The sequence below is a fragment of the Lampetra planeri genome, chromosome 34, assembly GCF_965212315.1.
Source record: "Lampetra planeri chromosome 34, kcLamPlan1.2.h2, whole genome shotgun sequence".
Classification (NCBI taxonomy): domain Eukaryota; kingdom Metazoa; phylum Chordata; class Hyperoartia; order Petromyzontiformes; family Petromyzontidae; genus Lampetra; species Lampetra planeri.
In genome coordinates, this window is record NC_136140.1 from 11,641,800 (window position 1) to 11,665,596 (window position 23,797).

The following is a 23,797-nucleotide window of genomic DNA, read 5'->3' on the forward strand; positions in this document are numbered from 1 at the left end:
GCCAGACAGACAGACAGACAGCCAGACAGACAGCCAGACAGCCAGACAGCCAGACAGACAGCCAGACAGCCAGACAGACAGACAGCCAGACAGACAGACAGACAGCCAGACAGACAGACAGCCAGACAGCCAGCCAGCCCCTCTGCCGAGTGGCTCACGAGGGACGATGTCTCGACGGATTTGCGTCCCCTGACGTTGCTCGACGTCGTTGGTCCAACTAAACCCACCGCCGACCTCCGCCTCCTCCCCCACCTCCCCCTTCACGTGCTTTAAGCCCTCGGCAGCCACTTTAACGATCACGAGTTTGTCCCCGATTGGTTATTTAATTATTACATATTTATTGGAGCCGTTAAGGTCATTGTGCTTAGAGTGGCTCAATTAATGGGGGGTGGGGGGGTCCAAATCGATAGGTCCCCCCGCCCCCACTCCCCCACTCCCTCTGCCCCCCCCCCCCGCCCCGTCAGCAGGTCATTACAGTGACGGCCTCGTTAATTGGCGCGTGCTTAAAGTGAGTGAAATGCGAGGGGAATTCTCAGCGTCAGGCTTCGCTATCTCAGCCCCGGTGAACCGAGCGGCGTGGTGGATGCCGGGGACGACCACAGCCCGTGACCGGCGGGGCCAGTGACGTCAGTTTACAGGGATGCTGCTGTTACACAGAGACCCACGGAGATCCACAGGGTCACATGGAGTATCCATGGAGACTCATTGAGTTACGCAGATACTCGTTGAGTTACTACGTAGACTCATAGAGTTACACAGAGACTCCTAGATTTACATAGGGTTACATGGAGTATCCATAGAGACTCATTGAGTTACTACAGAGACTCGTCGACTTCCACAGAGACCCGCAGAGTTGCATAGACCCATAAGATACTCATGGAGCTCCATAATGTTACTCAGAGATCCACAGAGTGACACAGAGATCCATAGAGTGACACAGAGATGCACAGAGTGACACAGAGATCCATAGAGTGACACAGAGATGCACAGAGTGACACAGAGATGCACAAAGTGACACAGAGATGCACAGAGTGACACAGAGTGACACAGAGATGCACAGAGTGACACAGAGTGACACAGAGATGCACATAGTGACACAGAGATGCACAGAGTGACACAGAAATCCATAGAGTGACACAGAGATGCACAGAGTGACACAGAGATCCACAGAGTGACACAGAGATGCACAGAGTGACACAGAGATCCATAGAGTGACACAGAGATGCACAGAGTGACACAGAGATCCATAGAGTGACACAGAGATGCACAGAGTGACACAAAGATCCACAGAGTGACACAGAGATACACAGAGTGACACAGAGATGCACATAGTGACACAGAGATGCACAGAGTGACACAGAGATCCATAGAGTGACACAGAGATGCACAGAGTGACACAGAGATCCACAGAGTGACACAGAGATGCACAGAGTGACACAGAGATGCACAGAGTGGCGCAGAGATCCACAGAGTGACACAGAGATGCACAGAGTGACACAGAGATCCACAGAGTGACACAGAGATGCACGGAGTGACACAGAAATGCACAGAGTGACACAGAGATCCATAGAGTGACACAGAGATCCATAGAGTGACACAGAAATGCACAGAGTGACACAGAGATCCATAGAGTGACACAGAGATCCACAGAGTGACACAGAGATGCACAGAGTGACACAGAGATGCACAGAGTGACGCAGAGATCCACAGAGTGACACAGAGATGCACAGAGTGACGCAGAGATGCACAGAGTGACACAGAGATCCATAGAGTGATGCAGAGATCCACAGAGTGACGCAGAGGTGCACAGAGTGACACAGAGATCCACAGAGTGATGCAGAGATCCACAGAGTGACACAGAGATGCACAGAGTGACACAGAGATCCACAGAGTGACACAGAGATGCACAGAGTGACGCAGAGATGCACAGAGTGACACAGAGATCCACAGAGTGATGCAGAGATCCACAGAGTGACACAGAGATGCACAGAGTGACGCAGAGATGCACAGAGTGACACAGAGATCCACAGAGTGACACAGAGATGCACAGAGTGACACAGAAATGCACAGAGTGACACAGAGATCCACAGAGTGACACAGAGATGCACAGAGTGACAGAGATCCACAGAATGACACAGAGATGCACAGAGTGACACAGAAATGCACAGAGTGACACAGAGATCCATAGAGTGACACAGAGATCCATAGAGTGACACAGATATCCATAGAGTGACACAGAGATGCACAGAGTGACACAGAGATACACAGAGTGACACAGAGATAAACAGAGTAACACAGATGCACAGAGTGACACAGAGATGCACAAAGTGACACAGAGATGCACAGAGTGATGCAGAGATCCACAGAGTGACACAGAGATGGACAGAGTGACACAGAGATGCACAGAGTGACACAGAGATCCACAGAGTGACAAAGAGATGCACAGAGTGACACAGAGATGCACAGAGTGACGCAGAGATCCGCAAAGTGACACAGAGAAGCACAGAGTGACACAGAGATCCACAGAGTGACGCAGAGTGACACAGAGATGCACAGAGTGACGCAGAGTGGCACAGAGTGACACAGAGATCCACAGAGTGACACAGAGATCCACAGAGTGACACAGAGATCCACAGAGTGGCACAGAGATGCAGAGTGACACAGAGATGCACAGAGTGACACAGAGATGCACAGAGTGACGCAGAGTGACACAGAGATGCACAGAGTGACACAGAGATCCATAGACCACAGCCCAGGCCTGTCGGCAGTGGTGGTATCTCCAGGAGTACTGCAAGGGGGTGTGCAAACGAATTAAGAAACAAATACAATTAATGATTCACACTGCACCAACAGCAGAAATTCCTCGACGCAAAAAAAAAACCTCCCAGGATAACGCCTCATGAATAGTGCGTACGTACACACTACAAGCAACAGCGTCCAAATGGCACGGCTCATTGTCGCTCAAGGCCAGAACGTCAAGGCAGGAGGACATCGCCGCACAGACATTCGCTGTCGCGCTATCATCTGGAGTATCGCCGAAGGAATTCGGGGGGCAGATCTGGGACGTGGTGTCGTGATACTTGGTAGCAAGGTGTCGGCTGGGTGTGCCAGGATCGTCGGGAAACAGTCGACGCGATGGAGTTTGGAACATCTAAACTATTTCAACTGAACTGTTTTGTGTTTTATCAGGTTAAGGGCCCACTGAGCTATGCATCGCTTTTTCAGAAGCGACCTGGCGATCACGAATGGTAGCTCAGCGAAATGGCTCAGCGTCGTGTGGACATTTATAACAGCCAAATTCTCTTAAAGCGCTTTTCTAAAATGTGGAGGAAAAAACCGGAGCACCCGGAAATAAAAATCCACGCGACCATGGGGAGAGAGACACGGAAACTGCAAACATACAGCAGGCGTCAGGTTAGGGATCGAACCCACGGCCTCCTGCATACCAGGCGAGGTTGTTAACACCTCGCCACCGCGGCGCTCAAGGCATGGGATCTGGAACGACTGACGTGCTCCCATCCCCACTCGTGCGCTCGAATCTGGAGGAGAAACGACGATGCCTTTGATGGGAATTCAAACTGCCGATGTGATCGATGATCGATTCTGGAACAGCTGACGCGCTCCAACCCGGTGGCAGGGGGATTCCAGAGCGCGCCTCACTCGCGCGTGTCTCCCCCCTCCCCCGCCGCTCGCAGTGGAGGTGTGGATTGACGGGGACTACTTTCTGTGGAGCGGAGGGACACGTTGGCGCGCGACGCGGCTGGCATTTCACTGGGGCAGCTGCTCGTCGGCGGACGGATCCGAGCACCAGATCGACGGCCGCTCCTTCCCTCTCGAGGTACCCGAGGCTTCGGCCGTGGTTCGAGCGGCTTTGGCTGTGGATGAGTCGTGCGAGAGGATCGCCTCTCCCTGCCGCCGGCGGCACCGGGAGCTCCGTGCCCATAACGGAGACGCCGTCTCGGTCCCTCGAGGGCCTCCTCTGAAAGTCGCAGGGACGGCGGAGTTCACGGGCTCAAGTGCGCAGCACACCGCTAGCGGCGCACCGTAACACCGCATGCCACCGTGGGGAACGCCGCATACCAAATACCAACAACGCCCGCTATTCGACACGAAGTGACGGTGGCGTCACCGCGGGGCCTGTGCCGAGCCAGGTGCACTTTGAGGCCACGTGAAGGGTCGAAGGCTCGCTGCAGGAGGTCACGACACAGACAAAGGTGGTGCCGTGGGTTGACCGACTGAGATGACTGGCAGATGCATCAGCTGTGCCCCATACTGTGCCAATCTTCCTGGCCACCCACCCCCTCGTTTGCCGTGGCCGGCCTTCATGTGTTGCTGCGACTCGCAAACAAAACAGCACTTGCCCCAACAGTCTGTTAACGCTTGATGTGCCAGTGCAATTTGAACTTCTCTACTCCAATATTGATTTGAAGCTTTCGTGACTGCAGGAATCCATACTCTTTGGTTCTTTCGGTAAAGTCACGTAGGTAGAAAACTACTCTAAAAACGACTCTCTCAAATCAAGTTTAGAACTACTCTCGTTTATTTTATTTAGGGGAACCACGGTGGCGAGACCTGCACGGCCTCGCCTGGTGTGCAGGAGGGTGGGGGTTCGACCCCGACATTGGCGCCTGCCGCTCCGCTCGTTGGTTGTCAGCGTCGCGCCTCTTGTCCTCCGTTGCTGCTGCTGTTGTTGCTGTTGTTGTTGCTGCTGTTGTTGTTGTTGCTATTGGGAGGGCGACTGCCTCCAACTGCGTCCAGTAGCGTCATCCTTCACGTTCCTCCTCTCATCACCACCCAGCGCACACCGCAGCAGCAGCGGCAAGCCAGCGCACCAGCACGCATAGTGGCTTCAACAGCGGCAACTTCTCTTGGCACGAGTCCCGGGGAGTTGTGTTCGCGGACACAGGCGACGGCCCAGGCCCCGTCGTCACCATCGTGAGACGTCGGACTCGCGAGTCAGCGCTCGGGCAATTCGCCTCGAGGCGCGGACGGAAAAATCGGCGCTGACGAGCGTCGCGCGCTGCGGCAAAGCAGGAGGGGCCGGAGGGGGGAGTCAGGCGGAGCCACCGGGGACGCTCTCTCCGGAACAGCGAGGAGATCGGAGGGAGGGAGGTCAGGGCAAGATGGATGGATGGAAGGTCGGAGGGATAGAGGCAAGGAGGCAGGGATGGAGGCGGGGAGGGTGGCGGGGAGGGTGGCGGGGATGGAGGCTTTAGGGATTGTAACATCACTGGGCGAGATTCCCGACAGCGGTGGAAGTTGCCTGCCCCGGCGCAGGTGAATGGCGACGTGAGGCGACAGGCAAAGAGAGAGAGACTTTTATAAGTTTATTCACCAGCGGCAAAATGCCCTGGAATTTTGCAATATTCAAGCCTTAATGGCCACACCAAAAAGCACAGCTCACCATCCCACCGCCGCCCCGCGACACGCAACGCCGGCACTACAATCCCCACGCACCGGCCGCGCAACAGCATCCGACGCGCTGTGTCATTTCTAGCTTTGGCACCTCTTTGCTTGGCAGGGCCCCCCCGCTTATTCCACACTTCCTCCCCTGATGGTTCGAGGTCACAGTCATCGGTAACATCACCACCGCTAGACAACGCGGCCCGTGCGCCACGCCACCGCGCGAGCCACACCGCCACGTGCACATTCATCCACGTCACATGTGCCACACCGCTGCGCACGCACCACCACCCCGCGAGATTTCCGCGACACGTGTCACACCACCGCATGCACCATACTGCGACGCGCACGTCACGCCACAGGTACGCGTGCCACAACGCCCTGCGCCACACCGCGGCACGTGCGCCGCACCGCCTGGTGCGACCCACCGCCGCGCACGTGCGCACATTTTTGGTCCGCCGCGTGCGCCACACCTCAGCACATGTGCCGCGCCGCCAAGTGCGTCACACCGCTGAGTGAGTTCCGCACCACCGCGCGCGCTACACCATGCCACGTGCGTCACGCCGCCTCACTCCGCGTGACACACCGCGGCGCGTGTCCCGCGCCGCCAAGCGCGCCACACCGCCACGCACACACCACATTATTCAGACCGCCGCGTGCGCCACACCTCAGCACATGTGCCGCACTGCCAGGCGCGTGCGCCGCACGGCCGGACTGTCACGCGCTCCGCTCCACCACGCGTGCTGTACCGCCGCATACGTCCTGCCCGCGTCGCCGCGTCTAACGCCCGTTTCGACTCGATCATTAAAAAGTGAAGGTCAGTTCACCATTCGTGTTGGTGCAGAGGGCCTGACCGGCCCCCCACCGCTCCTGGAACACGGCGTGCGCATCTCCAACCTGGGAAAAGTACGCGTGCTCCAGCCGGAGCCTCGCTTTCAGCAGACCTTTCAGCGTTGCCTCCGCTGAACAACTATCGTCCGTGTCACCTCGCAGTTTCTTTTTTCGCGTTTTGTATACTGCCATCTTGGCTTGCGCGCAGACAAAGTTTGCCAGGATGTGGCGCTTGTCCGCCCGGTACGGTACCCCGCATATAAGGACGCTCTTGTAGAAGGGCACCCCCAACTTCTTAAACACGGCTCCCAGGAGTCTGAACAGCGGGTCCAGCCGCGAGCACCCCATGTACTGGTGGGCGAGGTCCTCCCTCGCGCCACAGAACACGCACAGGTCTGATGCCCCCGGGGTGACCTTGCTGATCCACGCCGCCGAGGGCAGCGTCCAATGCGCCAGCCTCCACTGGAGGTCCCCGCTGCGCTTTGCCACGGGGGCCTTGTAGAGCTGTTTCCACTGGGGGGTGGTGTCGATCAAGGGAGAGAAGAACTCCCTCCACTTCGTGTCCAGTAGGTTTTCCAGCTCTCGACACCGCAGTGTTTTGACGCAGCAGTCGTACAGCACCCGCTTGGAGGCACCCTTGAGGGCCACGTCTCTGCAGTTCGCGAGCTTGAGCAACCTCCCTGCCTCACAGCGCCCGGGGGGCTGGATGCAGGAGACGCGCAACTCCTGGAAAGCGGGGGGAGGGGAGGGGGGGGGGGAAGGAGGAGGGCGGCGGCCGTGCGGCACCGCTGTCTCCTGGCGTTTCTAGCTGCAAACGCAGCTTCCGCATCGCCGCGATCGCCTCTCGCAACAACTTTTCTCCGGCCATCATGGAGCGGAGCCCAGCGGCGCCGCTCACCTCAGCTGCGTTCTTCCATTTGGAGCGGCCGTCCTGGCTCTTCACAAGATCCCTAACCGTTCGCACTCCTGCCGAGGCGAAACGGAGGGCCAGCGTTCCCTCCTCCCTGATTCCATCGAGGAGGCTATTGTGGAACAGGGGTTCGGTCATGAAGCCGTTAAGGCCGTGGTGCGGGCTCGCCCTGCTCCATTCCAGGCTCCGCCACGCCTCCAACAGGCTCTGGTAATAGCCCGGCAGTCCGGTGCAATCGACTAGGGACAGGTCCATAAGGAAGAGCTCCCTCCCATATCCCAGCCGCCCGCCCGCATTTCTCAGCAGGGCGAGGGCCAGCGACGTCCGGGGCAGCTCTTCTTGTTCATATAGCAAGTTTCTCACGGCCTGGAGCCTGAAGCTCATCACTCGAGCGGTGACGTCTACCAGGCCCTGGCCGCCCTCACCCACCGGCAGGCAGAGGACCCCTGGCCTCATCCAGTGCTTGCCGTTCCAGACAAAGTGGGCAAGCGACCTGTTCGCCCTCGTGAGTAACCAGCCCGGGGGTTGGAGGGCCTTGGCTCTGTGCCACAGCACCGAGGCTGCCAGGTTATTCCCTATGAGCACTCTCCCCCTGAAGGACATTTGTGGGGCAAGATGTGCCCACGCTCTCAGTTTAGCATCAAATACGTCGCTCATCTCGGTCCAGTTTTTGTGAACGACTTGGGGCTTCCCTAGGTACACTCCGAGATACTTCACGCCCTCACCCTGCCAGGTGACTCCGCCTGGGAGGAGCACGGAACTCACTGCACCTTGTGACCCCATCCATAACGCCTCACACTTCCGCCAGTTGACTTTGGCGCAGGAGGCCTTTTCATAGACCTCCACCGCCCGGCAGAGTGCAGCGACGTCCTGCGCGTCGTTGATCACGGCGCATACGTCGTCCGCATATGCGGAGAGCTTTATGACTGCATTCTCCGGCCCCGGGACCACGAACCCGGACAAGGTGTTTCTCAGGCGTCGCAAGAGCGGCTCAAGGGACAGGGTGTAGAGGAGCCCCGAGAGAGGGCACCCCTGCCTGACTCCTCTTGTCACGGGAACAGGGCAGCCCAGCCTTTGATTGATTTTTATGAGGCTGGATATGCCCGTATATAGGAGGTGCACGTGTGCCGTGAAGTTCTGGCCGAACCCTAAGGAGAGGAGCAGTCTTCTCAGGTACTCGTGGCTTACCCTGTCGAACGCCTTCTCCTGGTCCATGAATAGGAGACCTGCATCCATGTCGTGCATATCCGCGAGGGAGATCACATCCCTGACCGTGCCGATGTTGTCATAGATGCAGCGGCCGGGGATGCAATACGCCTGCTCGGGTTGCACGAGCTGACCCACCACCTCTTTGAGGCGGTTTGCCAGCGCCTTGGCGAATATTTTATAGTCGGCGCACAGGAGGGAGACGGGCCGCCAGTTTTCTATGCGACGCAGGTCCCCCTTCTTAGGCAACAGGGTGACCACCACCCTCCTGCAGCTCTGCGGGAGTTCCCCGTCCCGCAGGCTCTCCTCCAGCAGCCCCAGCAGGCAAGGGCCGAGTACATCCCAGAAGGTCTCGTAGAACTCAACTGGCAGCCCATCGATCCCTGGGGATTTGCCAGCTGCCAGACCTTTCATGGCAGTGTGCAGCTCCTCCAGGGTGACGGGGCTTTCCAGTTTGTCTCTCTCCGCGTCCCCCAGAGTAGGGCCCGCAGCTAGTAGTTCTTCAACCGCCTCGTCCTGTACGTGCTCAGCCTTGAACAGGTGTGAATAGAAGTCCTTCGCGATCCTAGCAATTTCCCCCTCGGCAGTTGCTGTCTTCCCCTCTGGGGTAAGCAACCCTGAAATGTTGTTCTCATTGCTCGAGGGTCTATTGCCTAGCCTAAAGAAATACTTTGAGGGAGAGTCCGTCTGTGCCAGGTGTTGCACCTTTTTGTGCACAAACGAACTATGTGCCTGTTGGTCCGTGACGGCCCTAAAAAGTCGCCGCTTCTCCAGCAGCACCTCGCCCTCGTTGTTGTGCGCGTCCTGGGCCGAGCCCATCTCAGCCTCGAGCAGCAGCAGCTCGCTCGCCAGGTGTTTCACCGTCTCCTCCTTGGCGGCGGCGTGCTGGCTCGAAAGCTGTAGACAGAGGGCCCTAATTTGCGCTTTAGTGTGTTCCCACCATCGCTGACCAGAGCTGAAACTGCTCCTAGTTGCTGCCCAGTGTGACCAACAGGCCCTGAATGCCTCCGTGAAATTTTCGTCCTCAAGCAGCTGCACGTCGAGTTTCCAGTAGGGGCAGCGACGCCTCTCCCTGGGGACTCGCAGCAGTGCTGAGACCAGGTGGTGGTCAGAGAAACCGGATGGGGTGATGTTGCTGCCCCCGAGCCGGTTAGCGCTGTCCGCACTGATGTACAGCCGGTCCAGCCTGGCGAGGCTCATCCTCCCCTGCAGGCCCGCGCGGCACCAAGTGTATTGCCTCTGGCCTGGGTGTTGCAGTCGCCACGTGTCGAGCAAACCCAGTTGCTGCACCATGTCGGCTAATGGCCGTGCGGATTCCGGGTGGGGCTCAGCACTATTGCGGTCGAGAGCCGGGTCGAGGGTGCAGTTCATATCTCCCCCCACGACCGTGAGCACCCCGTCCGCACTGCCTGCCTCCAAGGCATTCCGCAGTGTGCCGGAGAAAAAGCGTTTCCTCTCACTGGTCTTACTCGGCGCATAAACGTTGAAACACCGTAGCCTCGTGTTGTTTAACACGAAGTCTACAGATATCAGATGGCCTTTTTGGATCTCTCTGAAGGCCATGCCTTCCGGGAGAAACTTTGGACTAAACACAATTGCAACACCAGCGCGGTTGTCTTCTCCGTGACTGAAAAAGGTCTGACTGCCCAAGAGGTGCTGGCGCTGGGCCTGCAGAGTTGCGTCAAGGTGCGTTTCTTGCAGAAACGTCACATCCGCTTTCTGCTCGCTAATGAAGCTGCAGATGCGGTGCCACCTCTGATCGCTTCGAGCTCCGTTGCAGTTTAAACTCGCGATCCTTACACCTGAGGAAGCCATGGCTTTAGGCGTCGGCTTCAGCAACGGCATCAGCGGGGGGGCACTCCGGTTGGGACATGCTCCCCTTTCTTGCTTTCTGCATGAAACCCCTCAGCCGATTGCCTTCCTGCGGGCTGCATTTGTGCTTTTCCATGTCGCTGATGATTGTCTGCGCGACCTTCAAGAAGGCCTGCGCATCGGGGAAAGAATCTCCGATGTCGACCCCCCGCTTCTTGTAACTAGTTCGGAGGAATTCGACAATCTTGCCGGGTGTGTACTCTCGTTTCTTCTTAACATGTGAGTAGCTCCCCTCACTCAAGTTGTCTTCTATCTCTAACTCCGACCCTCCGTCGTCTGAGTCTCCCGGCACGCTTGTGTGAGGCTCGGTGGTTACCTCTTCCAACGCACCGTGCCGATCGGAGGTGTCTTCCAACTCGGGCCGGCTCCCCTCTGCGGCCTCTGCCTCCCTCACCTGGTCGGGTGAGGAGGTGAGCTGGTCGTCACCCCCGAGCGCCGTGTCATCGGCAGGCTCATTGGTGGCTTCCAGCACCCCCCCCCCTTCCGGGGCAGCTGAGTCCAGGTCTGGTGGTCGCCCCTCTGCCTCGGCATCAACCGGCCGGTGGGCCTCGTCAATGACGATCACCTCACCCTGTGGCTCGGCCTCACCGCCGCGCCCTGCTGTTGCGTTCGGGCGGTTGTCCCGTTCGTCACTGTCGCTGTTGTCTTTCTCGGCGGCGGCGGCGGCCACGCGTTTTGGAAAGGTGCCACCGCGCCCCCCCGCATTGCCTCCTCTCGCCTTCCGCTTTCTCGACTCAACGACGGTGAAACCCTTTTCCCCGCCGTCAGTCCTTGGCTGCGCGTGACCATCAGCAGAGTCGGTGGAGGTCTGCTGCTGCTGCTGCAGCTGCTGCTGCCGCGGTGGCGGCGCCTGCTGCTGCTGCTGCAGCGGCGGCGACGCCTGCTGCTGCTTCTGCTGCTCCCGCACTTCTGCTGCTGCTGTCTGCGCAGGCGGAGCTGCTTTTCCCCTTTCCTGTTTGTTTGCCGTGCAGTGTTTTCGGGTGTGTCCGACACCACCACACCCGTAGCACTTCGGCGCGGCCGTGGAGGCATACACGGTATAGACGTGACCATCAATGGTGTACTTGAAGTTCACATCCAATTCCGTGTTGCCTTCCTTTAAGATCATAAACGTTTGACGCTGCAGCGACAAAACGTGTGCTAGCTTTGGGTCTTTCGACCTCAAAGGCAGCATAATTATATTCGAGATCACTGTGCCGAAGCGCTGTAGATCTCGGCGCAGTTCGGTGCCCTTGAGAAATGGCGGCGCACCTGAGAGCATCACCCTGATGGCGGGCGACGAGAGCGGGGTGCACTGCACAAACAGCCCTTCCCCGACGTCGAGCCCCGTCTCTACCAGGCGCGCCACCATACTCTCCTGGGTCACGTACACCACCACACCTCGGTCTTGCCTTTGGGCGGTGAGGATGCCCGCATGGCCCACACACGTGGCCACAGCAGCAGCGACGATGTCGGCTGTGATCTCGGGCGGTGGATAGCAGATTAAACCGTTCCTTCGCGAAAGACACTCGAGCCTTGGATATTGCGCCATGGTGGAAAGGCAGCAGTAACCGCAGGTCTTAGCGAGAAAGGGAAACGAAAAGAACGATGACTCTCCCTTTCAGGCCAGGCACAGGCTCTCACCTGAGCCCAGGCCTCTGTCCGCTCACCTGGTGGAGCAGGAGCGACCACTAGGTGTGGCCTCTCCGCACGGGGGCGAGAGAGAGAGAGGAGGGGGGGGTGGGGGACGGAGAGACGGAGCGGGAGAGCGAAGAGAGAGTTCCCTTCAGCTCGACAAGCGCGAGGCGCGGCTCTCTCCACGGCGTCCACGAGACACAGTGAGGAGTGCGTCTGTAGGGAGCCGTGGCGGAGCGGTGGCGCAGCGGTTAGCGCACTCTGCCGCGAGTTCGACGGTCTTCGTTCGATTCCTGGTTCGTTCGCGTCCACGGCCGATCTCAGCGGTGGCGCGTGGGCATCCGAACCGGTCCTGGGCCTCCGTGTGGTGCGGTGGGGGGCGTGTGCGCGAGTGTGTTTGGGGAGCGGTCGCGTAGTGGTTAGCACGCTGCGCAATCAACCTGCCAGGGTTCAACTCCCGATCACGGCCAACACCCAGTGACGATTATCTGAACCGGCCATGGGCCTCGCCTAGGTCAACTCAGCCTCAAATAAGCACCTGGTGCGGTGCGTAGTAAACATCGCCACTGGGGAGACAAAGGCGGCCGGGCGTGGAGCTGGCCACCCACCCCCCTCGTGTGCCGTGCCGGCCTTCATAGGTGCTAATCGCTAACAGCATGTGCCCCAACAGTCTGTTAAGGCTATACGAGAGATGTTTGTCTTTGTAGTTGTCTGTGTGGTGCGTGTGGTTGTGTGCGTGGTGCGTGTGGTTGTGTGTGTGGTGCGTGTCGTTGTGTGTGTGTGCGTGTGGTTGTGTGTGTTGTGCGTGTGGTTGTGTGTGTTGTGCGTGTGGTTGTGTGTGTAGTGCATGTGGTTGTGTGTGTGGTGCATGTGGTTGTGTGTGTTGTGCGTGTGGTTGTGTGCGTGGTGCATGTGGTTGTGTGTGTGGTGCATGTGGTTGTGTGTGTTGTGCGTGTGGTTGTGTGTGTAGTGCATGTGGTTGTGTGTGTGGTGTGTGTGGTTGTGTGTGTGGTGTGTGTGGTTGTGTGTGTGGTGCGTGTGGTTGTGTGTGTGGTTGTGTGTGTGTGGTGCGTGTGGTTGTATGTGTGGTGCGTGTGGTTGTGCGTGTGGTGCGTGTGGTTGTGTGTGTGGTGCGTGTGGTTATGTGTGTGGTTGTGTGTGTGGTGCGTGTGGTTGTATGTGTGGTGTGTGTGGTTGTGTGTGTGGTGTGTGTGTGGTGCGTGTGGTTGTGTGCGTGGTGCATGTGGTTGTGTGTGTGGTGCATGTGGTTGTGTGTGTGGTGCGTGTGGTTGTGTGCGTGGTGCATGTGGTTGTGTGTGTGGTGCATGTGGTTGTGTGTGTTGTGCGTGTGGTTGTGTGTGTGGTGCATGTGGTTGTGTGTGTGGTGCGTGTGGTTGTGTGTGTGGTGCATGTGGTTGTGTGTGTGGTGCGTGTGGTTGTGTGCGTGGTGCATGTGGTTGTGTGTGTGGTGCATGTGGTTGTGTGTGTGGTGTGTGTGGTTGTGTGTGTGGTGCGTGTGGTTGTGTGTGTGGTGCGTGTGGTTGTGTGTGTGGTGCGTGTGGTTGTGTGTGTGGTGCGTGTGGTTGTGTGTGTGGTGCGTGTGGTTGTGTGCGTGGTGCATGTGGTTGTGTGTGTGGTGCATGTGGTTGTGTGTGTTGTGCGTGTGGTTGTGTGTGTGGTGCATGTGGTTGTGTGTGTTGTGTGTGTGGTGTGTGTGTGGTGCGTGTGGTTGTGTGTGTGGTGCGTGTGGTTGTGTGTGTGGTGCGTGTGGTTGTGTGCGTGGTGCGTGTGGTTGTGTGCGTCGTGCATGTGGTTGTGTGTGTGGTGCATGTGGTTGTGTGTGTGGTGCATGTGGTTGTGTGTGTAGTGCATGTGGTTGTGTGTGTTGTGCGTGTGGTTGTGTGCGTGGTGCATGTGGTTGTGTGTGTGGTGCATGTGGTTGTGTGTGTAGTGCATGTGGTTGTGTGTGTTGTGCGTGTGGTTGTGTGCGTGGTGCATGTGGTTGTGTGTGTGGTGCATGTGGTTGTGTGTGTAGTGCATGTGGTTGTGTGTGTTGTGCGTGTGGTTGTGTGTGTTGTGCATGTGGTTGTGTGTGTTGTGCGTGTGGTTGTGTGTGTTGTGCGTGTGGTTGTGTGTGTGGTGCATGTGGTTGTGTGCGTGGTGCGTGTGGTTGTGTGTGTAGTGCATGTGGTTGTGTGTGTTGTGCGTGTGGTTGTGTGCGTGGTGCATGTGGTTGTGTGTGTGGTGCATGTGGTTGTGTGTGTTGTGCGTGTGGTTGTGTGTGTGGTGCGTGTGGTTGTGTGTGTGGTTGTGTGTGTGTGGTGCGTGTGGTTGTATGTGTGGTGCGTGTGGTTGTGCGTGTGGTGTGTGTGGTTGTGTGTGTGGTGTGTGTGGTTGTGTGTGTGGTTGTGTGTGTGGTGTGTGTGGTTGTGTGTGTGGTGTGTGTGGTTGTGTGTGTAGTGCATGTGGTTGTGTGTGTGGTGTGTGTGGTTGTGTGTGTGGTGTGTGTGGTTGTGTGTGTGGTGCGTGTGGTTGTGTGTGTGGTTGTGTGTGTGTGGTGCGTGTGGTTGTATGTGTGGTGCGTGTGGTTGTGCGTGTGGTGCGTGTGGTTGTGTGTGTGGTGCGTGTGGTTATGTGTGTGGTTGTGTGTGTGGTGCGTGTGGTTGTATGTGTGGTGTGTGTGGTTGTGTGTGTGGTGTGTGTGTGGTGCGTGTGGTTGTGTGTGTGGTGCGTGTGGTTGTGTGTGTGGTTGTGTGTGTGGTGCGTGTGGTTGTATGTGTGGTGTGTGTGGTTGTGCGTGTGGTTGTGTGTGTGGTGTGTGTGTGGTGCGTGTGGTTGTGTGTGTGGTACGTGTGGTTGTGTGTGTGGTGCGTGTGGTTGTATGTGTGGTGCGTGTGATTGTGTGTATCGTGCGTGTGGTTGTGTGTGTGGTGTGTGTGGTTGTGTGTGTGGTGCGTGTGGTTGTATGTGTGGTGCGTGTGGTTGTGTGTGTGGTGTGTGTGGTTGTGTGTGTGGTGCGTGTGGCTGTGTGTGTGGTGTGTGTGTGGTGTGTGTGGTTGTGTGTGTGGTGCGTGTGGCTGTGTGTGTGGTGTGTGTGATTGTGTGTGTGGTGTGTGTGTGGTGCGTGTGGTTGTGTGTGTGGTGTGTGTGGTTGTGTGTGTGGTGTGTGTGTGGTGTGTGTGGTTGTGTGTGTGGTGCGTGTGATTGTGTGTGTGGTGTGTGTGATTGTGTGTGTGGTGTGTGTGTGGTGTGTGTGGTTGTGTGTGTGGTGCGTGTGGTTGTGTGTGTGGTGTGTGTGATTGTGTGTGTGGTGTGTGTGTGGTGCGTGTGGTTGTGTGTGTGGTGTGTGTGGTTGTGTGTGTGGTGCGTGTGGCTGTGTGTGTGGTGCGTGTGGTTGTGTGTGTGGTGTGTATGTGGTGCGTGTGGTTGTGTGTGTGGTGCGTGTGGTTGTGTGTGTGGTGTGTGTGTGGTGCGTGTGGTTGTGTGTGTAGTGCGTGTGGTTGTGTGTGTGGTGCGTGTGGTTGTGTGTGTGGTGCGTGTGGTTGTGTGTGTAGTGCGTGTGGTTGTGTGTGTGGTGTGTGTGTGGTGCGTGTGGTGTGTATGTGGTGCGTGTGGTTGTGTGTGTGGTGCGTGTGGTTGTGTGTGTGGTGCGTGTGGTTGTGTGGTTGTGTGTGTGGTGTGTGTGTGGTGCGTGTGGTTGTGTGTGTGGTGCGTGTGGTTGTGTGGTTGTGTGTGTGGTGTGTGTGTGGTGCGTGTGGTTGTGTGTGTGGTGTGTGTGGTTGTGCGTGTGGTGTGTATGTGGTGCGTGTGGTTGTGTGGTTGTGTGTGTGGTGTGTGTGTGGTGCGTGTGGTTGTGTGTGTGGTGCGTGTGGTTGTGTGTGTGGTGCGTGTGGTTGTGTGGTTGTGTGTGTGGTGCGTGTGTAGTGCGTGTGGTTGTGTGTGTAGTGCGTGTGGTGTGTGTGTGGTGTGTGTGTGGTGCGTGTGGTTGTGTGTGTGGTGTGTGTGTGGTGCGTGTGGTTGTGTGTGTGGTGTGTGTGGTTGTGTGTGTGGTGTGTGTGGTTGTGTGTGTGGTGTGTGTGTGGTGCGTGTGGTTGTGTGTGTGGTGCGTGTGGTTGTGTGTGTGGTGTGTGTGGTTGTGTGTGTGGTGCGTATGGTTGTGTGTGTGGTGCGTGTGGTTGTGTGTGTGGTGCGTGTGGTTGTGTGTGTGGTGTGTGTGTGGTGCGTGTGGTTGTGTGTGTGGTGCGTGTGGTTGTGTGTGTGGTGTGTGTGTGGTGCGTGTGGTTGTGTGTGTGGTGCGTGTGGTTGTGTGTGTGGTGTGTGTGTGGTGCGTGTGGTTGTGTGTGTGGTGTGTGTGTGGTGCGTGTGGTTGTGTGTGTGGTGCGTGTGGTTGTGTGTGTGGTGTGTGTGTGGTGCGTGTGGTTGTGTGTGTGGTGTGTGTGTGGTGCGTGTGGTTGTGTGTGTGGTGCGTGTGGTTGTGTGTGTGGTGTGTGTGTGGTGCGTGTGGTTGTGTGTGTGGTGCGTGTGGTTGTGTGTGTGGTGTGTGTGTGGTGCGTGTGGTTGTGTGTGTGGTGTGTGTGTGGTGCGTGTGGTTGTGTGTGTGGTGTGTGTGGTTGTGTGTGTGGCGCGTGTGGTTGTGTGTGTGGTGCGTATGGTTGTGTGTGTGGTGCGTGTGGTTGTGTGTGTGGTGTGTGTGGTTGTGTGTGTGGTGCGTGTGGTTGTGTGTGTGGTGCGTGTGGTTGTGTGTGTGGTGCGTGTGGTTGTGTGTGTGGTGCGTGTGGTTGTGTGTGTGGTGCATGTGGTTGTGTGTGTGGTGCGTGTGGTTGTGTGTGTGGTGCGTGTGTGGTGCGTGTGGTTGTGTGTGTAGTGCGTGTGGTTGTGTGTGTGGTTGTGTGTGTGGTGCGTGTGGTTGTGTGTGTGGTGTGTGTGGTGCGTGTGGTTGTGTGTGTGGTGTGTGTGGTGCGTGTGGTTGTGTGTGTGGTGTGTGTGTGTGGTGCGTGTGGTTGTGTGTGTGGTGTGTGTGTGGTTCGTGTGGTTGTGTGTGTGGTTGTGTGTGTGGTGCTTGTGTTTGTGGTTGTGTGTGTGGTGCGTGTGGTTGTGTGTGTGTGTGCGTGTGGTTGTGTGTGTGGTTGTGTGTGTGGTGCATGTGGTTGTGTGTGTGGTGCGTGTGGTTGTGTGTGTGGTTGTGTGTGTGGTGCTTGTGTTTGTGGTTGTGTGTGTGGTGCGTGTGGTTGTGTGTGTGTGTGCGTGTGGTTGTGTGTGTGGTTGTGTGTGTGGTGCATGTGGTTGTGTGTGTGGTGCGTGTGGTTGTGTGTGTGGTTGTGTGTGTGGTGCTTGTGTTTGTGGTTGTGTGTGTGTGTGCGTGTGGTTGTGTGTGTGGTTGTGTGTGTGGTGCATGTGGTTGTGTGTGTGGTGCGTGTGGTTGTGTGTGTAGTGCGTGTGGTTGTGTGTGGGGTGTGTGTGTGGTGCGTGTGGTTGTGTGTGTGGTGTGTGTGTGGTGCTTGTGGTTGTGTGCGTGGTGCTTGTGGTTGTGTGTGTGGTGCGTTTGGTTGTGTGTGTGTGTGCGTGTGGTTGTGTGTGTGGTGCGTGTGGTTGTATGTGTGGTGCGTGTGGTTGTGTGTGTGGTGCGTGTGCTTGTGTGTGTGGTGTGTGTGGTTGTGTGTGTGGTGCGTGTGGTTGTGTGTGTGGTGCGTGTGGTTGTGTGTGTGGTGCGTGTGGTTGTGTGTGTGGTGCGTGTGGTTGTGTGTGTGGTGCGTGTGGTTGTGTGTGTGGTGCGTGTGGTTGTGTGTGTGGTGCGTGTGGTTGTGTGTGTGGTGCGTGTGGTTGTGTGTGTGGTGCGTGTGGTTGTGTGTGTGGTGCGTGTGGTTGTGTGTGTGGTGCGTGTGGTTGTGTGTGTGGTTGGTTCCCTCCCACTCAAAGCCAAACCAGTCATCAGCCAGCAACAAATAGCACCAGTGAGTGAGTGCGTGGGTGAGTGGGTGGTTGAACGAGTGGGTGGGTGAGTGGGTGTGTGAGTGGATGAGCGAGTGAGTGGGTGGGTGAGTGGGTAAGCGAGTGGGTGGGCGAGTGGGTGAGCGAGTGGGTGGGCGAGTGGGTGGGCGAGTGGGTGGGTGAGTGGGTGGGCGAGTGGGTGAGCGAGTGGGTGGGCGAATGAGTGGGCGGGTGGGTGGTTGAGTGGGTGGGTGAGTGGGTGAGCGAGTGAGTGAGTTGGCTTGCTCTGCAGTGTGGTGGTGGTGGTAGTTGGACGCATTGTCTAGCATGGAACAAGTTACACTTCCAGTGAACAATGAATGTCAGTCTGCAGCTAAATTAACATTTGTTCTGCATTGGCCGTGCCTGTGTTGGGCCACCTATTCACCCCTCCCCTTTGCCCCCTCCATAACCCTCCTGGAGGGGGGAGTGGGTAGCAACGCGGGCTGGCTGTCTTATTAGCCGCCGCGGTGGCTAGGAGATGTTAACTACCTCGTCTGTATACAGGAGATCGTGGGTTCGATCCCGACCCAGACGATGCAAGTCTCAAGTCTGCGTCTCATTCTCTCTCTCATCATCCCCACAGTGGCTAGGGTGGTCGCTGTGGTGGTGGCGGTGGTGGTGGTGGCGGTGGTGGGTGGTGGTGGTGGCGGTGGTGGTGGTGGCGGTGGGTGGTGGTGGTGGCGGTGGGGCTGGTGGTGGCGGTGGTGGTAGTGGTGGCGGTGGTGGTGGTGGTGGCGGTGGGTGGTGGTGGTGGCGGTTGTGGTGGCGGTGGGGCTGGTGGTGGTTGTGGTGGTGCTGCTGCTGGTGGTGGTGGTTGCTCCGTGTGTCGTATCCGCGGTCAGGGTCTGGGCTGGACTACCGAGTTCCAATCTCAACCTCTCCTTGAAACGGTCGCTGATGAGCTGCCCTCATTGTTGCCCCGCGGTTCGCTCTCAGCATCAAGTGAAGTGGAGAGGGAGGAGAGAGAGAGAAGATGTAATATTATTTTTTTGTTGTAGACTTTTATATTTCTATATATATAAGAGCTTTTGACGTTCAACTACAAAATAATAACAACAGCAGCAACAGGGGCTGGGAGAGAGAGCGAGACGCGTGCCTGGTAGCAATCGCTAAACCAGGGCAAGCACAGCGGCTGTGCACTATGCGTTACGCATCACGACAACGGGCAGATAAACAGCGGGAAAACCTTTCAAAACAAAGGGGGCTGAAGTGTCAAATAGCGACGCTCATGGGTTCGGCATCTCGCGAAGAGGGCGAGAACGACTGCGCGCCGTTTTGAGGCGCACGCGAACGCGCGGGTTGCCTCTGGAGAGTTTCAATAGCGACGGGCGGAGGGGAGAGAGAGGGTGGGGGGGGCAGCGAGGGATGTCTTCGTCATCATCATCACTCTCATCATCGTCATCACCACCATGGTCATCATCGTCATCACCATCATCACTCTCATCATCGTCATCACCACCATGATGATGGGTACAAACTTAGTAATCATTGGAAAGATGTTATCAACCATGCAAAAACGATTTAAATACACATTTTTGGACCATCTTATCTGACAGGCACTATTTTACTTCACCGAGTGTTAACATCCATAACGTTTAACAGTACTCTTTATTGTCAGCCAACACTGGTATAAACATGGACATTTCCGATCCTTTTCTATTATGTACATCCACAGTTACTTGCGCAACACGTCCCTGACCACGAGTCCATTCATCCCACAGTGACTTGCGCACAAACAGCATAACAAAGAGCGGCTCAATCGTATCCAATTCATTTACCCACCCAGCAGTATAACAAAAGCAGTAATTGACTACTTCACAACTCCTCCCCCGCTGCCCTTCCTGGCTCCTCCCCCCTTAACCACTATATAAGGTAGAGATATTTTGCTGTGACGGTTTCACCTGAAGACGGAAGCTTGTGTTGCCTCCGAAACATCGTGATTTTTATTGTTTTATTTTTATTAATTTTAATTTCATTTTTTTACCTACGTGACTTTACCGAAAGAACTAAGAGTATGAATCCTTGCAGTCACGAAAGCTTCAAATCTAGAATCACCACCATGGTCATCATCGTCATCACAATCATCACGATCGTCATTGTCGTCGTCATCACCATCATCATCGCCGTCATCATCACCACCATCATCGCCGTCATTATCACCATCATCAGCGTCATCATCACCATGGTCATCATCGTCATCACAATCATCATCATCGTCGTCGTCATCACCACCATCATAACCATCATCATCAGCGTCATCATAATTCTTATCGTCGTCATCGTCGTCATCATCACCAACATCATCGTCATCACGATCGTCATCATCATCACCACCATCATAATCGTGATCATCACGATCATCATCGTCACCATCATCGTCATCATCACCCCGCTCGTTTGCGCCATACCGGCATGGACGATTCCTCGAGTACAGCAGTAAACAGGAGAGACCTCGAAACTACGAGCAATCACTCCTGCCAATAACAGCTTTCATTACCCTTCCCATGTCAGCCCGAGCGATGTCTTCATTTGCCTATTATTCCTGTGCCGCTTTGTTCTCTTTGCCGATGTAAAAGTGGTTTTGATTTTAATATTATATATTTTTTATGTCTCTATATTTATTTTGAAAGCGGGGGGGGGGGGATATTGCTCTCGCAAGTAACGTCTAATTAGTAGGGCAAGTGTGAGAAGGGAGGGGAGGGAGGGAGGCCAGGGAGGGAGAAAGGGCGGGTGGGATGGATGAAGGGAGGGAGAGACTGGCGGTCTGAACGTAAAATAATGGATTACTGAACCGGTCATTAAAAGTTTCGTGTCGTTTACGTAGATCAGGAAATTACACGGTTGGCCGACTGCCCCTCCCCCCCCGTGCGAGAGAGTCCAGCACGCGGGTGTTTGACAGAGTCCTGCAAATCACCCTAAACGCTGCCACGCGCGCACGTACGCACCTGGGCACAAAGACAACGACAAAGGTCCTCCGTATAGGCTGAGCGGACTGTTGGGGCAAGTGCTGTTAACGAGTAGCACATATGAAGGCCGGCACTGTGGCAAACGTACCTGAGGATATACACAGAGCAGCAGTCACGTGTCAGCTCAGCCCCGTGCCATTGCGGGCACTGCAGCACACACGCACACACTGCAGCACACACACACTGCAGCACACACATACACACTGCAGCACACACACACACACTGCAGCACGCACACACATACTGCAGCACACACACTGCAGCACGCACACACACACTGCAGCACACACACACACTGCAGCACACACACACTGCAGCACACACACACACTGCAGCACACACACACTGCAGCACACACACACACTGCAGCACACACACACACTGCAGCACACACACTGCAGCACACACACACACACTGCAGCACACACACACTGCAGCACACACACACACTGCAGCACAAACACACTGCAGCACACACACACTGCAGCACACACACACACACTGCAGCACACACACACACTGCAGCACACACACTGCAGCACACACTGCAGCACACACACACACTGCAGCACACACACACACACTGCAGCACACACACACGCTGCAGCACACACACACACTGCAGCACACAAACACACACTGGCACGCGAGTGTGGAGTGGCCACAGATCAGGGGACTGGCGAGTGTGCCGAGGTGAGTAGGAGGGGTGGGCACGCGCACGCTCGCGGCTTCGTTCTCTGATCGCGCACCTGGTGAACGCGGTGGGGCCCCGAGGCTTCAGAGAGCGGCGTCGGCGGGCAGTCGCTTAAGACGCCTCTCGTGTGATCGCAGAGCGAGAAACGAGTTGTCGAGACAACGTTCCTTGAAGTGAGCAAGGATGTAGAAACTCGCGAGATACGCAAAGAGTCAGGAGCGAGCGCTGAGTTATTATCATCAACTGGCAGCAGCGGCACGAGGAGGCAGCAGCCATGGTCAATCCGCTGCTGGATTGAAGGCCTGCCCCAAGCCGCTGCCATCTCTCGCCATCCTCTGATGAAACGAGACGTTTGGTCAATTGAGCAAAGGTCCATTGGAACTCGGGCTAGGAGAGGATCTGGAAGAGTGCCCAAGTCGAATAACGCGAGGAGAGAGGGAGAAAGAGCAGTGGTCTACGCGAAGCCGCGTCATAGATGGGAGTCTGTTAGAGATCGGAGTCAATCTTGACTTAAAGCTTTCGTTATTGTAGGAATTCATATCCTTGGGTCTTTTGGTAAAGCCACGCAGATAGATCAAATAAGAAACAATCATATTGTTATTTTTTTTTTCTTATTTGATCTACGTGGCTTTACCGAAAGAATAAATTAAATGAAATCACAATTACCGAAAGAACCAAAGAGTATGGATCCCTGCAGTCACGAAAACTTCAAATCTAGATTTACCGAAAGACCCAATAATATAGGAGCCAGTGTTAGAGATGGGAGGCAGTGATAGAGATGGGAGTCAGTGTTAGAGATGGGAATCAGTGTTAGAGATGGGAGTCAGTGTTAGAGATGGGAGTCAGTGTTAGAGATGGGAGTCAGTGTTAGAGATGGGAGTCAGTGTTAGAGATGGGAGGCAGTGATAGAGATGGGAGTCAGTGTTAGAGATGGGAGTCAGTGTTAGAGATGGGAGTCAGTGTTAGAGATGGGAGGCAGTGATAGAGATGGGAGTCAGTGTTAGAGATGGGAGTCAGTGTTAGAGATCGACAAACACTGAAAGAAGTCAGTTCCTTCATTCGTAAGCTTCCAATCTGCTGACATTCCGAACAACACGCAGCGGGACCGGGCCGGCGATTAACGCAGCAGCAACAGCAACAACAGCAACAACAGCAACAACAGCAACAACAGCAGCGACAAGAATAACAACAGCAACAACAACAACAGCAACAACAGCAGAAGCAGCAACAACAACAGCAACAACAGCCGAAGCAGCAACAACAGCAGCAGCGGGCCGTGCCGCGATCAGCTGGCACCAGCGGCACTATGCACTATGGTCGACCCGGTGCCCCCCTCCCCCCTCCATCTCTCCTCAGTCGTCTCAGGTTGCCCGCGGGGGCTCTTCGTGTGAGCGCCGGCAGCGGATATCGAGCGAGAGAGGCTCTCGCCAGGTCCCAGTCTGGGGGGGTCCATGGGTGAGGGCGTGGGGGGGGTGGTCGTCTTTGTGGTGGCGCGGCTGCCACGCGCAGTTACACTGATGGTAAATAATAAAAAGGAAAAAAATCACAAAAGCAGTGGCAGCAGCAGCAGCAGCAACAGTGGCAGCAGTAGCAGCAGCAGCGGCTGTTGTGGTGGTGGTGGGAGTGGTGGTTGTGGTACAATGGAAAAACGAACCATGGAATGCCACTAATTCATTATCGTGGTCAAAAAAAATAGATTCTTTCGGAGAGGCAGGTTGTACGCCGCCATGCGCATCTCTCCCTGTGTGTGTGTGCACGCGCGCGTGTGTGCGTAATTGAATTCCACGAGAATGTTTGGAGTGCATCTATGCGTGTATGGGTTTGTCTGTCCGTGTGTTTTTGTATCTACAATGAGGAGCGGTAGTTTAGCGGTTAGCGTGCTGCACTATGAACCTGGCCACCTGGGTTCGATTCCCACTCACGGCTAACACCAGTGACGATTATCTGAACCGGTCCGGGGCCTCCCCTGGGTCGACTCAGCCTTAAATGAGTACCTGGTGCGGTATGTAAACATCGCCACTGGGGAGACAAAGGCGGTCGGGCGTGGTGTTGGCCACCCACCCCCTCATTCGTGTACCGTTCCGGCCTTCATAGGTGCTCGCTAACAGCACTTGCCCCCACAGTCTGTTCAGGCTAAATGGGGGATCTTTTTATCTTTGTGTTTGTATCTACAGTGAGGGAAACAAGTATTTGATCCCCTGCTGATTTTGTACGTTTGCCCACTGACAAAGAAATGATCAGTCTATAATTTTAATGGTAGGTTTATTTGAACAGTGAGAGACAGAATAGCAAAAACAAAATCCAGAAAAACGCACGTCAAAATGTTATAAA

The 23,797-nt window shown here is 55.9% G+C and overlaps 1 protein-coding gene across 1 annotated transcript in view; it reads left to right on the forward strand.

Moving 5' to 3' along the window:
- The window catches only part of LOC144729966 (receptor-type tyrosine-protein phosphatase gamma-like), a 455,918-nt gene that overhangs the window by 227,819 nt on the left and 204,302 nt on the right, over positions 1-23,797 (forward strand). The window contains exon 5 of the mRNA XM_078610395.1: positions 3,696-3,838. Within this exon, the coding sequence (XP_078466521.1) occupies positions 3,696-3,838 (143 nt within the window). The remainder of the gene's footprint in view (positions 1-3,695; positions 3,839-23,797) is intronic.